Source organism: Rhineura floridana, chromosome 7, assembly GCF_030035675.1.
Source record: "Rhineura floridana isolate rRhiFlo1 chromosome 7, rRhiFlo1.hap2, whole genome shotgun sequence".
NCBI lineage: Eukaryota > Metazoa > Chordata > Lepidosauria > Squamata > Rhineuridae > Rhineura > Rhineura floridana.
This window is the reverse complement of record NC_084486.1, coordinates 98,157,796-98,173,637: the sequence shown is the minus strand read 5'-3', so window position 1 is coordinate 98,173,637 and position 15,842 is coordinate 98,157,796. Positions and strand designations below refer to the sequence as shown.

The 15,842-nt window shown below is 42.4% G+C and overlaps 2 protein-coding genes across 6 annotated transcripts in view; one reads left to right on the top strand and one right to left on the bottom strand.

The window, feature by feature from the left end:
- Nucleotides 1–5,428, top strand: part of BOK (BCL2 family apoptosis regulator BOK) — a 48,037-nt gene extending 42,609 nt beyond the window's left edge. For all 3 annotated transcript variants that reach the window (XM_061636653.1, XM_061636652.1, XM_061636651.1), the window contains one exon: nt 4,444–5,428. In XM_061636653.1, coding sequence (XP_061492637.1) covers nt 4,444–4,569 — 126 coding nt within the window. In that variant the 3' untranslated portion in view covers nt 4,570–5,428. The remainder of the gene's footprint in view (nt 1–4,443) is intronic.
- A 6,867-nt stretch (nt 5,429–12,295) lies between these two features.
- THAP4 (THAP domain containing 4) overlaps nt 12,296–15,842 on the bottom strand; it is a 30,608-nt gene continuing 27,061 nt past the window's right edge. For 2 of the 3 annotated variants that reach the window (XM_061636647.1, XM_061636649.1), the window contains one exon: nt 12,296–12,620. In XM_061636647.1, the coding sequence (XP_061492631.1) occupies nt 12,501–12,620 (120 nt within the window). In that variant the 3' untranslated portion in view covers nt 12,296–12,500. Of the gene's footprint in view, nt 12,621–13,354; nt 13,438–15,842 lie in introns of all 3 variants that reach the window. The other variant, XM_061636648.1, reaches the window with a different exon arrangement.

The following is a 15,842-nucleotide window of genomic DNA, read 5'->3' as shown; positions in this document are numbered from 1 at the left end:
CAAGTCCCAAGGAATGACAGCCATCTTAGTAGTGGTGGATCTACTTACCAAAATGGCACACTTTCTTCCTTGTGCAGGGGCCTTAGAGGCTAAAGAAACGGCCAAGTTATTCATAAAAGAAGTCTACCGGCTGCATGGATTGCCAAACAGCGTAGTCTCAGACCGAGGAACTCAGTTCACAGCCAAATTTTGGAGAGCAATGTGGAAACAGTTGCAGACGGAATTAAAACTCTCCTCCGCCCATCACCCCCAGACAGATGGGCAGACGGAACGCTTGAACGCCGTTTTGGAAAGATATTTACGAAGTTATGTGTCCTATCAACAGACTGACTGGGTATCATATTTGCATTTTGCAGAGTTCGCCTACAACAATTCTCTGCACTCCAGCACTCAACAAACCCCGTTCTTCGCTAATTATTGATTCCATCCTAAAGTCTTTCCAAGCAGCTCAGAAGGAATGCTGGTACCGGCAGCTGAGAACTTCCTTAAGGAATTGCAAGCGGCGCAACAGACACTGAAACAGCAGTTAAACGAAGCCAAAACGGAGTACAAGCGAGTTGCTGACCTGCACAGGAAGGAGGCCCCCCCCTTCAACCGGGAGACCAGGTATGGCTGTCCACCCGCTTCCTCCAGATGCAGGGCAAATGTAGAAAATTACAAGACAAGAGGGTGGGTCCTTTCGAAATAGAAACTCAAATCAATCCCGTGGCGTACCGACTGAAGCTGCCTGACACGTTTAAAATACATCCTGTGTTCCATCGATCCCTCTTAACGAAAGCCGCCCCTCCCAGTGAGTTACGGCCGGAGGAACCTCCCGGAGCTCCACTCCTGGTAAATGAGCAGCTTGAGTTTGAAGTTGAGGAGATCTTAGATTCCAGGATCAGACGCCACAAGCTGCAGTACTTGATTCACTGGAAAGGCTATGGGGTGGCTGACAGATCATGGGAAGATGCAGCTGATGTGCATGCTCCAGAATTGGTAAAACTTTTCCATCAACGTTTTCCCCACCGCCCCAAGCCAGACAAGGGGAGGGGGGCACAGCCTGGGAGGGGGGATGGTGTCGGAAGGCAGAGCTGGGGTCCCAATCCCGGGGAGCTGGATCCCGGAGAGTTGGGAGAAGAGTATTCGGATGGATGGCAGAGGGAAGGGGGAGGAACTTCCCCCCTTTGGAGCGAAGACGAAACAGAGGAACTGCCAGTGATAAGGTCGCTTAGCAACGGGGAGCCTGAGCCCTCCCTGGACATTCTCACGCCTCCCCCTCTTTCAGGCTCAGAGCAAGAGGGGAAAGAGGGAGGGCTGCTCACAGCCGAAAAGCGGGGAGGCAGTTTACCATCAGCCCCTCCCCTATCCCCCATCCTGGAATCGGAAACTTCAGAAGAGGAGGGGGTGATGCTTCCCCCCTCACCGCGCACACGCAGACAGCTGAAAAGACAGGAGAGAAGGGGGGGAAGGCGGGCAGTACCTGAGGGGCAGTTAAGGAGGAGCGAAAGATTGCGCGCCCGTTTGGCCCCTTCTTAAAGAACAGGCGGGAAGAAGTCCCTTGCTCTGTCAACTTTCTCCCAATGCCGCAGGACCTGTATCCCTGTATTGCTTCATGAGAAAACGCAGTCTTTGTTTGGACATTACCCTAATAAAACACGAATTAACTACAGCCGTTGGTCTGGTTCCTGAGTCACATCCTGGGCCTGACAGGGGCTAACTCACTAAATGTGATAAAACAGTATTAGGAAATATTTTCACCAGGACAGAACAAGCTAAGTATGTGTGAAAGCTGTGGAGTAAAAATTGAACTTTTTCAAAAAAGTTATATTAGTGTAAAGAAGAAAGTTAGGGCTCCTCCAGATGTCCTTTTAATTGTGCATTCATGATTATTTGTGCTCATGATGGTATCGGGCCAGTTGTACACAATCCCACTTTCAGTACTGCTTGTGCCTGCAACAATTTCAGGGCAGATATATAGCTTTCTTTTCAGTCAGTGCATGTCCTGTAGCTTCATACTGAGATTCTGTAACTTCTCATACCAGAAATGTTACAGGTTGTGGGGTGGGGTTTTTTGGTCCTTCTTTTGTTGTGTTAGTGCAAGATTGCCCCTCCAGATGGCAATAACACAATAACATTGGGGAAGCTTAAATAATAATAATAAAGTGGAATGATGCATGGATGGTCCAGTATAAATCCACCACTAATGCACCATGTATCAATGACACCTGGCAGAATACACCTGCAAAAACCACCAGTCTGGAGGGGCCCTTAAAAATCAGCACAATATGTTTCTGCTGGATATGCCCTTCTCCTGTAACATTTTTCTTCCAGCTTTAGCATCTCCTGAGCCATGAATCACTTGGTAACCAATAGTTTCAGTGAGAGTGGAAGCACCTCAGCTTCGTTTCTCATAATACTAAAAACCAAGAGGGTCATCTAAGGAAGCTGAATGGTAGAACAGATGAACAAGAGGAAGTCATTCTTCACATAGTGTATAGTCAAACTATGGAATTTGCTACCTACAACATGTGATAGTCACCAATTTAGGTGGCTCTAAAGGGGATTATATACATTCATGGAGATTAAGGCAGTCAGCGCCAGGCTACTAGTCATGATGGCTACGTACTACATCCAGGACCAAAGGCAGCATGGCCCTGAATACCGGTTACTGGGAAGTAACAGCAGGAGACGGCTATTGTGCTCATGTCCTGCTTGTGTACTTCCCATAGGCATCTGGTTGTTTACCATGGGAAACTGGATGGTGGACTAGACAGGCCTTTGCTCTGATTCAGCAAGGAAGAGCTCTTATGTAGCTTCCTCTTCTCATTGCATTGCTTTGAGCAAGATGGCTCTGACTGCTACACCTTTACCATGCACTCTGCATGGGTGGACCAAGGGGTATCCTCCACAGGATTGTGGCTGCTTTCCTATTCCTAACTTCCTATCTTAACTGGGATGCCACTTGGCTTTAAGGTGCTTGCGCCAGAACTGGGAACACTGTGCGGAATAAAGCAGCAGAGAACCATAGGCTTCTAGGAAGTGGACAAAAACACCTTGTGGGCTGGATGCCTTTCACAGGCTGCCAGTTGCCCTTCCTTAGTTGTTATCAAGCCTTATATGTGAACACAGAGAAGCAATCCTCCAGGTACAAAGGTACATATCTTCTAGAGCTGAGTATCAGATGATGATAATGATTACATTTATATCCTGCCCTTCCTCTCAGAAGGAGCCCTGAATATACTTGAATGTTGCAGGATTTACCCCTTTTCCCCCACCCTCGGCAAAAAAACATATTTAAAAATTTAAAAAAAGATTGAATTTTATATTGGTTTTAAATTTTTAAATTGTGTTTTAAATTGTTTTTTAAAAGATGTATTTTAAATTGTATTTTGGTTTTAGTTACTGTAAACCGCCCAGAGAGCTTCGGCTATGGGGCGGTATACAAGTATAATAAATAAATAAATTTGCCAGCACCGTGTGGTTTTGTGGGTATCAGCTATAGTATTGTTCACTCATTCAAGAAATAGGATAAACCAACATGTGAGGGGCCCATAGTGACGAGTGCACTAGTGCCACCCCCCAATCCCATCCCCCATTGCCTTTGTGAGTCACAGAGTGACTCTCTGAAGCAAGGAGCCTTATTTACTTGAATAGGTTTCCCATGTGATGTGGAACCCTGGAAAATCAGGTTTCTATGACACAGGGAGTTTACACTAAGGACAGACAAGGCAGTCTGTTTTGGTCTATGTCAATTTTGCATGTCTTTGTTCATAAATCCATTCAATTTGATTTCTACATTAATCTGCAATTATTTTTAAAACCATGTGGAAGTTTATCACAAAATGTTTGTTTAAATATGTATTTTCTCTCAATGTATCCTTTTTTAAAACAGATTTTATCTTAAAATATACCATTTTATATACACTTTGGTACCTTTTTTTAGCTGAGAACTGCATGGCAAAATTTGGAATAGTATGAAAGCTGAAGGACAATTGTGTTCTGATACATTAATCCAGGATGTGTGAATTGAGTCGATCTCTTAAGTAGGTGGACCAAAGAGAATTTTCCTCTGTCCCTAGTCTACACAAGTAAAAGGAGGCTCCCCACTTCAGTCAGTTGCCCCCCCCAACGTGTACAGGGTGATGGGGATCAGGATGGGATGGTGGTGGAGGAACAAGTATACTGTTCCCCCACAGTGCCCGCTCACATGTTTATGTACCCATTTCCCTCAACCCCTAAAGGGGGCTCATCTAAAATGTGTGTTCATACTGGCTAAAGACATGCAGGCTGCAATTTGGCCTCACAATCTAAGCATTAGATGCTAAGATTTTCAGGTAGAAATCTTTGGGGAACCATGATATAAGAACCCAGATTGTGGCACTAAGTATTACATGAGAAACATACTTGGGATAGCACATTTCTGATTCTCCATTTTGTCTTTTTCTCTCCCCCCTGTCCCAGACTGACATAACAAAGTGTGTGGTGAATACTGATCCCAACCTTCGCTCCCATTGGCTTGTGGCTGCCATTTGTAGTTTTGGCCACTTCCTGAAGGCCATCTTCTTCGTGATTTTACCAGAAAGATGACGTCCAGTCACCCAGTGAAACCCCGTCTCCTCCTTATGGACACAGCTGGCACAGAGAAGGGGAAGGCATGAGATGAGGAGGAAGAGGGCTAGGCAAATGTACATTTCACGCATCTGGCTTTCCCAGCTGCCCAACTGCAAAGACTCTTCAGCAATGGGAAACATTTCTCCTCCTGCGTCACGCCTTGCAGCGAGTGCCCTTTGTACTTTCTAAGTGGCTAGGATCATGTTCATAAGGGCGAGAGGCTGATGAACTTGCCACTCACTTATTTATTTTGTTTTCTCTTGTTCAAATTGTGTCATATTTTTATGCATAAAAGCATAAGGAATCTTAGTTGGAGCTGCTGCCAAAAAGAAAACTGTGTCTTCCATTTGTAAAGTGGCAACTGCTCCTTAGTTTTCCAGGTAGTGTGTAGTTTCCTCCTTTCTTCCTGAAACGTGGTATTCTTGAGCTTCTGATTAATGTTGTAAAATGGACAGTTCCCCAATAGGCTGAAATGTGCAGTTCTCTAAAGCCATGGCTCTATCACCCTCTGCCTCAGAGGGAATGAGATACGGATTGTGTAGCATGGATAGCACATCTGCCTGCAACATTTTACTTAGGGCAAGGGTGGGAAACCTGTGGCCCTCCAGATGTTGAACTACAACTCCCATCATCCCTCACCTATACCATGCTGGCTGGGGCTGGTGGGAGTTGGAGTCCTACAACATCTGGAGGGCCACAGGTTTCCCACCCCCAACTTAGAATAAACTTTCAGCGGTTTAATGTCTCTGCAGGAGATACAAGCATGTTGTATCTTACGAGGAGGGCAGAAAGAGACATCAATAAATTGTATCAACTGCAGTGCACTTATGTGCAACCTGTGACTTTTGTTTCTGTTGTGGCAAGCAATACATGTTTATGGAATATTTCATTGCATGAGAGGTCTGCGCATTGAAAACCTAAAATCTTGTAGGAAGGATATTTGTGTGCTGACATACAGTTTTCAGCTTGGTTCACTCTTGGTGGAAAGCCAAAAATAAGGTAACTCGGATGACAGCAAAATTCTGCTACTTCATGTTCTGGTCCAGACTGGGGCCAGAGAAGATAATTCTCACTGCTACAAATTAGTGACATCATTTAAAAGTGCAAGGCCTAGGAGTGCCATTTTCTCATTTCTCCACCCACATGGACTTGTTGCTTTCACACAATGGCTCTATAAAGAAAGTAGACAAGGTGTGTGGATAAGCAGCTGCTGCAGAGTGGGATAGTGGGATAATCAGGTTTTTACCTTGTGACAATCTTATATATGGTGACAAATAGCAAGGATGAACGAGAGGATGATTTTTTTAATATAAGCCATTTTGATGCCTAAGCAAAGTTCAAGGTAGACCTGAGATAAAGTATGTAAACTTGAATGATAAAGGCACATCAACAAATGTATATGACATATGCAAGAGATCAGCAAGGAGCCAGGGAAGGGAGGAGGACAGCAATACAGACCTATCCTGTGTTAATACCTGTGAAATGCAGTGCTTTTGGTCCCTGGAGTTTGACCATTTGAGCAGAGTTTGGACTCTGTGTGTGATGAAGCAAGGGCTTGAATTGCCTGTTAGTGCTTACCGTAACAGTTCAATAAAGCTATTTCAAGCAAAGACAATTGACAAATGGCTAAAAGCATAATATATGACTCATCATCATATATATTAGCAAACTCAGTTCTCTAAATGAATCTTTAATATAGCCAAAAAGCATGCACAAGAAGGAAGTGTCAGCAGGCTTGGGAGGATTACTTCCTGATTAGATCACCAAGTTACAGAAGTACAAAAAACTGTTCCTAAAAGGGGGAAATCACTCTCTCAAAACTGCCCAGTGATGATGAAGCATGGAATGCTGATAGACTTGAGGTGGGAAGGAATGGAAAATGAGGGGGGAATTGAATGAAGTATTTTGAAAGGTGGTACTGTTGATTGGACGTACACCGAACTTCACGTGTTTTCCCTAATTATAATTTCCCAGCATTAATTCATTTATATATAAACATATTTGTAGACTGCTACTTCATTTCAAAAAACATCAAAGCAGTTTACAACAAAAACTATAATAAAAACCATTAAAATACAGTAAAAACAAGGTCATCTACTGCAGAGACATATTTTTAACTGCCTGCATAAGCCTGATGGAACAGAATGGTTTTCAGCAGGCTTTTAACCTTTAAATGCCTGCTGAAACATGAGTGTGCAAACCTAAACTAAAAAGAGGAAGTTCTGGCACTTTTTAGCTAATTGGTGGGCACTCTGCAACCCTCAACGTCATTTTATGCAGCCCGAAATGCCTTCAGAAGTGGTTCCATTATTCCATCAGAGTTCCTTCCTTCCTGTTTCCTCCTTATTTTTCCTAGATTTTTAAATGTGTTTTTTCTCCTTTTCTATGGAGTTTCTGAACAACTGGAAGAAAATTTGAGAAAATGAAAGGGTTGGTTCTTTACAGCTTTTTACCCTAGTTGTATGGCTTGGGGAAAAGATGTTTCTCACCCAGCTTCTTAGAACAAAATTGGCCAGCTTCTGCTGTGTATATATGTCTGTAGCACATTAGAGTTGGAAAGGAATTACTGTATTTTTCTGTTGTACATATATTTTTTAAATCAGTATAATTATTTGAGAGTCACCCCATCAAAGTGGGGTTTATTTCTGACTAGACCTGTTTAGAATTGGGAATTATAATCTGAGGTAGCCATGGTGAAAATTAAATAAAGCAGTCTAGACTTTAGTCAAGATCAGCCCACCCAGAACACTTTTCTCTCTGGCACTGCCCACCAATGGATCTGACTCTGCTGGCATACAGCTCCTGGCAGGTTATTCCATGGGAAATTGTCCTTGACAGGAAAAAAAAGTTGCTCACCCGCTTTAGCAGAAGGATATGATAAGTACTAGTCCAGGAAGAGTAACTAAAAGTGTGAAATCTCACTAGTTGAAGGTCCTAAGAATGGTGTTACATCCGTTTTGGAGTCTGAGTGGAGAAGCTGGCTTTGAAGTTCAAAGGGAATTTTGAAAAGGAGAACGGACTTAACCACCATTGTCTTGCAAACATTAAGCTGTTGCATCTGCTTCTAGAATGTGGAAAGCAGAAGTAGGAATGACAGTGACATGATTCAGCTGTAATTCACAGTGAGAACTTTAATTTCCCTTCCCTGAGAGCCAGGACCTCCTGCTGACATCTCACTATGGATGAGGTGTGAACATCACATGTCATCCCTTGCAAGAGCAGGAGGAGGAAAAGAAGGATTCTTCATTTGGTCTTTCACTTTTTCTGCTAATATAAGAACTGGTTCAAGGAAGTGCATTTCTTTCAGTCTCTTCATTCTTTGCATACCTGAAAAGAGGCATATACATATCTACAATCCATGCACTCTACTAGTTCTCTTCCAGCTATTATTTCTAATCCTCATTCTCAGGGCCAAGTATACACAACACCAAGTTGCATTTGCCTGTCCTCAAAAATGTTTTCTTTCCCAAAATGCAGTCTTGAAGGAATCTGAAGTGCAATCTGAAGTGGAAGATACATGTGTGTGTGGATAATGTGTGTGTGTCAGGGTTTGGGGGGGGTTGTTTTTGTTTTTGCTGAAAACTGCCTCTAACTGCTTTTCATATATATCAGATATGCCATGACCCACAGAGGGAAAAGCAGCTGAGGTATGTATGCAGTTTTCAGCAGAAAAACCATAGGAGGGATTGGTTAAAAGGGTCCTTCTCTTTCCCCCTCCTCCTTTAGATTTCACCCTACAGGTGATATCAAGAGATAAAAACTACACATAACATCACATGTAGTTTGGCACTCCTAGTTTACATGCAACACCAAACCATGGTTTATTAAACCATGGGTTAGCTTTATGTGTGAGCCCAACAGCTTTACTGTGGTTTGTTTATTGCCAACAAACCATGATCTGAAGCCATACTTTGTTGTTGGTTTGTGAACCTTGGTTTGTTTCAACTGTGGCTTGGCATTACATGTGAACATTACATTACATCTTTCATTAACCATGGTTTGTTTGACCACCCCACCCCATTTGGTTGCAAAATTACAAAGGCAAAAGCAACTGGAAAATAAACCAAACTTTGGAGAAACAAGCCATGTTTGTTAATCATCTGTAGAACTAACTCATTGGCTTTAAGCATTAGCATTAAATCTTAGCTTAAAAGAAACCATGGCTTAGCACTATGTGCAAACTGGGCCATAGAGAAGAACTAGTACTCCCACTTTCTGGAAGTGGCCAAGTCAAGATCTCTTCTTGAATGGATGCTATGCTTGTGCAGGGACAAATCACACTCCTAATAAACTTTCTCATACATAATAAGCATTCAGATTTTCAATATATATGTGGCTGGCCCTAAGCGTATCAGAATTGTTAAGTGAGCATAAAGTGATTAGAATGTATGATTATTCCTGCGGATGACCACAAAAGATTAACTGAATGAAGCAATACCAACAGGCTTTCCCTAATGGCCGTTGGCCAAGTCTGCTGGCACAAAACATTTTGCTGCCTGAGGCAAAGAGCAGAATGGCCCCACCCCCACCCGTCATTCCCTGTATAGAGGCTGACTGGACTGATAATTGAATCGTACTTCAAAACTGGCAATGGGACAGTGTCCTCCACACCTGAGGGATGTACACTACTTTAGGAGGGGTTGCCCCCAGTACCACCATCTTCTGCCTGAGGTGTTCACATAACTCAAGCTAATGGTTCAAACATAATCCACATTTGCCTGCCCAGTTCTGGGAGCCCTGTAGCAAGCTGGGTAAGCGTGACTTTGTCTAAGGCAATCACATGTGCCCTGTGTGACTGGCTGAGTTGTAGCTTAACCCACATCCTGGTATTTCAGTTCAGTTTATGAATTTACCTTCAGATAAGACTTCTCACCAGATAGTCTCTTGGGTGTCACAGGAAGACTATAATAGGGGGACAAGGGGCATGTGGTTGACTAAACTGTATTTGCTAATCTGTCATGATATATGCAAAACCTAGTGAAGATGAGATAGTACACCACTTTCAGATGATGGGATGATGAAATAGGCAATACAGAATGGGCAAAATAAATGTCCTGGTAGAACCCTGTAAACCGCTTGATACATCCAGTTAATTACCCCCCAAGGATCTAATGCTTCAATTAAAACTTCTGGTGCATAGCACTTAATAATTGGTGTTGAAACGATGATCAACTGCTCTTTGGGGAACATTATGCTTAGTTTCTAGAACCCACAACTTCAACATAGTGAATAAACTGGATGTGTATATTTCAGCTACTGCACCTTGATCCATTTAATTTCCCCCTCCTCATCCAGCACTTCCTCCTCTGGTATTTATTTGATATAGTATGAAAAAGTAAAAAAGAGGAAGTGACCTTGAGAAGGGACTGTGAACTACTCAGTGCTGTATAAGGCACAAACACCTCTCCCTCACACTTGCTGTCAGAGAAATTAGTGAGGCTATAATGGCCAGAACATGGACATTATTAGACTTACCTGACTTTTATAATGTTCCACTGTGGCATTGCTTATTATGTTATGCGGATGTTTTTTATATTGTGGATTTTATCATTGTTAGCTTCTTGTGTAATTCTTTAATGGAAAGCTGGCTATAAGTATAATCAATCAATCAATAAAAGGCATCAGAAATCGTTGTAAATTTTCCAATGCTACTTATTGAAGGATCTCCCCCACCCCTGAGAGTATGCTTCATATTGTATCACAGTAAGAGTGCTGGCAGCAAGGCTTTTAATGTGCAATCACCATACCCGCACCAACTTCCACACATCACCATCAAATTGCAATTTCCCCATGTTTTCCCACTGGTCAGGGCTGACACTTCCATTAGGCAAACTGAACCAACTAACCCAGGTTGCCCTCTTGGGCTTTCATTCATTTGCCTTGCAAGTCCCCCCCCCATTCAGCTCCTGAGGGGCTCTCCAGAGTGTCCACATCTCCATGCCTCTCTGTAAAGGAAGGGGCCCTTCCTCAGAGTGAGGCATTATGGTGGAGGTGGCTTGGGAGATTGTCTGAGCCATTGTGCTAGAAACCCCCCCCCCAGGTACCTTGCCCAAAATGCTCTACTTTGAGAAAGGAATCCCCCCTTCCTCAGAGTGAGGTGTAGGAGAAGGCAGAAATGCAGCAGACAGATTGCCTGCTCTGCCACTGCAGTCATGGTAGCAAAACACTTAAGTGAGGCAGAGAAGAGGGGGAGATACAGCTGAGAAACTGCCAGTGCTGTGTAACAAAACAGTTAAACCGTCAGCAGGGGCAAGCAGTGGGAGGAAGAGATATGTGTGTGGGGAGGAGTGGCCATCTGCTGCCTTGAGCAGCAGTGTCTTGTGCAGACCCTGTCACTGCTTCTTCTATCTTTTCTCTTGCTGTGCTGTATTAATAAGGTAAAGAGCAGGACAGCTACACAATCTCTTTGCAGGTATGGGTAAGAAAACACACAATTGGGGCACGATGGGAGGATGTCCCTGGGGAAGGTTGGTGATGTTTGGGGGATTTCTCAATCACTTGCTTTGCAAAGCTATTTTGTATCTTTTGTATAGCAAATCTTTTCCCATTTTAGTCTTTTCCCTTATGGTTAATACTGTGTTAATACTTTGCTTTTTTTCCTCATAAACAATTTATATGAATGCATTTCACATATAAAATATATGAATTTGATGCTTCTGTCTCTTGGCATTAGTAACAATTCCCTCTGGAATTTCAGTATGTTGAAATAGAAAAATACCTCCAGCCTCTACATGCCCCCCTAAGTCAAGGTCTTGATCCACATTGGATGCCCTGTACTGGCTACCTACAAGAAGAAATCCTGCGCTTAAGGGGAAAACTATGCAGGTGTACACTTACATATGTGTGCCTTCTTAGAAACAAAGATCTAGGCCAGGTGGGGAGAACCTTTGACCCTCTAGATGTTGCTGACCTACAAGTCCCTTCATCCCTGGCCATTGGCCATGTTTATTGGGGCTTATGGGAACTGTAGTTCAGCAACATCTGGAGGGGCAAAGATTCCTCACTCCTGGCCTAGACAGTAAAAGGAAGCAAGAAAAGAGTGGCGGGACAATCATGCTGAACCCTGATTACATCCCAATATACTCTGCCAACTGATATGCACAAGCTATAGCAGAATAGCTGACTGAACACAGCAGAATATTCCAATAGTATGGGAAAATCAATATAGCTCACACAGGAAAAGCAGTAACTAGGTAGTGCAAAGAGCTGCCAGTCTGGAAGAACCCCAAATCTATAGCAGAAGATTGTGCAGTTTTTATCTCCACTGTTGGCCCCATACCTTTGGGTCAAGTTCAAGTTACTGCCACAAAACCACGGAGGAAGGACCTCTCATTTTAACTGAGAGCTCCTCTTCTACAGAATGTTGGTTCTAACTATGGGTCCAAACTGAAAACAGCTGTGAGCTCTCATCATGACCCAAGCAACTAGTTAAAGCAAAAGAGACATGGTTATTCTTGGGATTGGTTAGCTTCATATAGCTATTAATGGGTTATAGCTATAGCCCGCACTTGATTAGAGGAATCCATTACCTTTTCCTTGGCATAGACCACCTTGTTTGCAAACATTAAGACTGCAAAACGGAAATTCAAGACTGAAGGCCCACATCATCTCCATACTTCATAGGGAAAAACTTTGGATATTTCTTTAATGAATGCCAATACAGAGTCATTTATAATTCAACTTCATACTATTCCAAGCCATACCCTTAAAAATAAAGACTTTTTATTGGCTTTAGTTTTTTTTTAAGTCTGCTATTACAGAAACCTTAAAATAAACTGCCTCAGCAACTGCAATTTCTGCTATCAGGTATGAACTGGGTCATGAAGATACAGCGCCGCAGTGTTCTTCCAAGCAGCTTCCATTTCTTGGCTTCTGTGTCTCTGTGGTGGAACAACCTCCCCTTTGTTTCAAGGAGTCACTTTCTTGTAGGTAATATGAAGGTGCTGAGTCATTGGCTGCGTAGTGGTTGCCATGGAGACAGTCTGTTCTAGTTTCCCATCAGAATTGAGCCTGAACTTTCTAGTAATCTAAGGGGGGGGGAATAGAAAACACATGGTTTATTATTTGATCCTGTTTATAATTCAAGAAGAAAAACAGCAGCAAAACAAGCTACTATCCAAGGACATGAACAAATCTGTACCCTTTGAACTGGGAAGCAAATTGTTCATCCCTGCAAAATTCCACAGAAAAAAAATATTAAGACCTGCTTAAGTCCCCTCCTCAAGTATTATTGTGGAAGGGCAGATCATAATTTCATACATCAGCAAAAACGTAAACTCATGTTTTAAAAAAAGCTGTTTCAGAAGACATTTGTCTAAGTCACTTACAGGATCCTGCTCCAAGGGCAGACTGAGTGTGAGAGCATAAATCCTTAAAAGTACAGATAATTTTACCTTTCAGTAGAATTGGAAGGGGGGAGAGAGAAAACAAATTCACTGATAATCATTTGCGACCTATTTACTCAGTATTGTGCCTCATTTGAAAGCTTCTTCTGCAATCATAACTATACACCATCAGTGTAAATATGCTGGCATAAAATACCTGTTCCAAACTCCATTCAGGAGGAATTTGACTTCCATCCCTCTTTTTGCTGGCCTTTTTCTACTGGGCTGTTAGGCCATGTAACTGAGCTGAAAAGGGTTTGGAATAGTCTCTCCTTGCCTTGTCCTGCCCCCATCCCAATGCTTCCATGCCACTTTTTGGGAGTTACACTGGCTGAAGTTCTGATGGCTGAACCCTGTCTGGTGTAGCCTCGGCTTACCCGGGAAAGTCCAAGATCCACCAAATCCAAACTCATCCTGATTAAACCAAGTGTGAGAATCCAAAAGGCAAGGGATTACAGTGCTGTAGTAGAAGAAAATGTGATGGAGAATTGTATTAAACTTCTTAAATAAAGAAGAGGGTGTAGAGAATAGTTTAGGATTTGGTAGCTTTGGAATACAAAGAGTCTTATACCAAACAGCCTATGATCACAAGGCAAGGCACTACAGTCAGAACACAGTTTGGCAGTAGCCTGCAGAAAGGCCCTTCCGCTCATTTCAGTAAAAGATTTCTGCACATAATCCAAGGTTTTGTGTATGTTAGTCAGTGCCTTTTACCCTTTTTGGCCACAGTTACCATCATTTTTGAAGAAGAGTGGAAATGAAATATTCGGGCCTGCAGGAACCCTGCCCAAGAAATACTGCTGAAAGTTATTTCATTGAGTGTAACTGTTCAAAAGAACAGCAAAATAAAATAAAAATCCAGTATGTGGCTCTCAAAACAGAAACTCTCAACTCAACATAGCAATTCAAACTATAGGAAGCCAGTGTAACTTAGATCAGTGTAAACTGCACCTATTCCAAACTCTGCTCAGAAGCCTCTGGGAACGGCTACTGTGTGGGCCCAGGTTTTGAGGACTGGGCACCAAGTCAGCTAGGACCAAGCTGAACAGTGTTTGGAATAGGGGTAAGTCTCCCCCTGCCTTGTTTCACCAAACCTTTGACTCTCCCTCAGAACACCCCCCTTTTGGGACTTACCCTGGCCTCAGCCGAACCAGGATAGAGGACTTACTGGTGTATCTCTGGATGCGCCAGGATGAGGGACCTATTCTACCCTCCGCTCATCCCAGCAGATCTTTGGTTTGGATTGCTCCCTAAAACTTTATAAAGTACCTGTTATTTTAATTCATACATTGTGAGGAAACACAACCCACCCTATTTAAATCCAGTGTGTTTGTGTGTGTGAAATAAAATGCTTTTTCCCTTTTAAAACAAACAGCTGAAAATTATAACTTGTACATATTCACCTTGGCACAGTAAACCAAACATTAAGGTAAATTGATCTGTGGCTGCAGGCACAAGGAAAAGATGATACTGGCTAACCAGCACATCTCTGTCCTGCTCCCCCTGCTTCCCCCTTCCTACCAAAAAGAACTCTGCAGCAACTGTCAGTTACCATGTGGCTGCAGAAATCTTCAAGGGCAAAGGACACTCTGGCTCCAATCACCAGCTAGAGGAAGAAGGGATGCTGGGAGCTTATCACGCTCCCACCCATCAAGAACAATATATTTTTTAATGTAAAAGTTTAAAGTAGTTGTGTAAGCCACTCAAAGTGGTACGTGATAAAAACTGGATAAGCAAACCTCTGAAGATGTTAGTTATTATTCCAGTGTTAGAACTGGATTAATATTAAAAGGGAGGGGGTCTTGCTTTTTTAGCACAATAAACCTTTAGTGCACATTGATAATTGCCATGCTTTCCAGATACCATGTTTTAAAGGTGAATTTGACTCCGACTTTGTTGTGTGTGCATTTTGGAAGGTGAGCTTGGGAACATTCCCCAGTATGGGAAGTTTATCATACCTTGACTTGTATTTATATTGCATGTAATATTATAAAGATCTATATATAGGAGCAATTTTGTAAGACAATATCCATGGAAAGGCTCTTGATACCCTGAAAGCAGAGTGGGTCTTCTGATAAAAAGGGGTGAATTGTTATTTCAACCAGAACGAAAAGCCATGCCCAGTGAAGGTTACTCAAAGCCAATTTCTTGCTGTCATCCACAAATTTGCCAGTCTAGCAGTTATATCTACAGCAATCCTAATTTATGTTCCTTACTGTATTTCCTTAACCCCATTGATTGGTTGTTCATAGTTTAGTGTTATCAGAATGAGCCTAGCCTCCCACCAGGTTCTTGTGCTCCTTCCCTGGCACAGCCCTGAGGACTTCACAAGCTTTTCAGGTTTTGTTTAAGCACAGCTTGCCATGTTAAGTGAACCAAGCAAACTGTGGTTAATCTTAAACTATGGTTACTGGAAACAAGCCAACTTCAAACCACAGTTTATGAAGCTGGCTTGTTTCCACTAACGATAGTAAACATCAACCATAGTTTAGTATTTGGATGATATGGTAACCTGTGATTAATCTAAAATGGAAATGAAAGCTTCTGACCTCATAGTTATGCCACACAAGACAGAAGAATATGGCACATGAGCCAGATGAGAAGGATCTAGACTCATTCTTGTAATGCTAAAACATTACTAGTGATGAGGAAGAAATTCAATTCAGTTCTCATTTAAAGGTGCATCTACCTAATTTGCACTTTCTGAAAGAATATGTGAACTGAAACATAGCCATCCTTTGAAATTTGCACTTCCTCCAAATTTTGCAATGCAGTAATGTGTACAAAAATGCATATATTAGTAATAACAACATAGAAAATATATTATATTGCTTTGCAAAAATGTGTATATTAAGCAAAATTGCA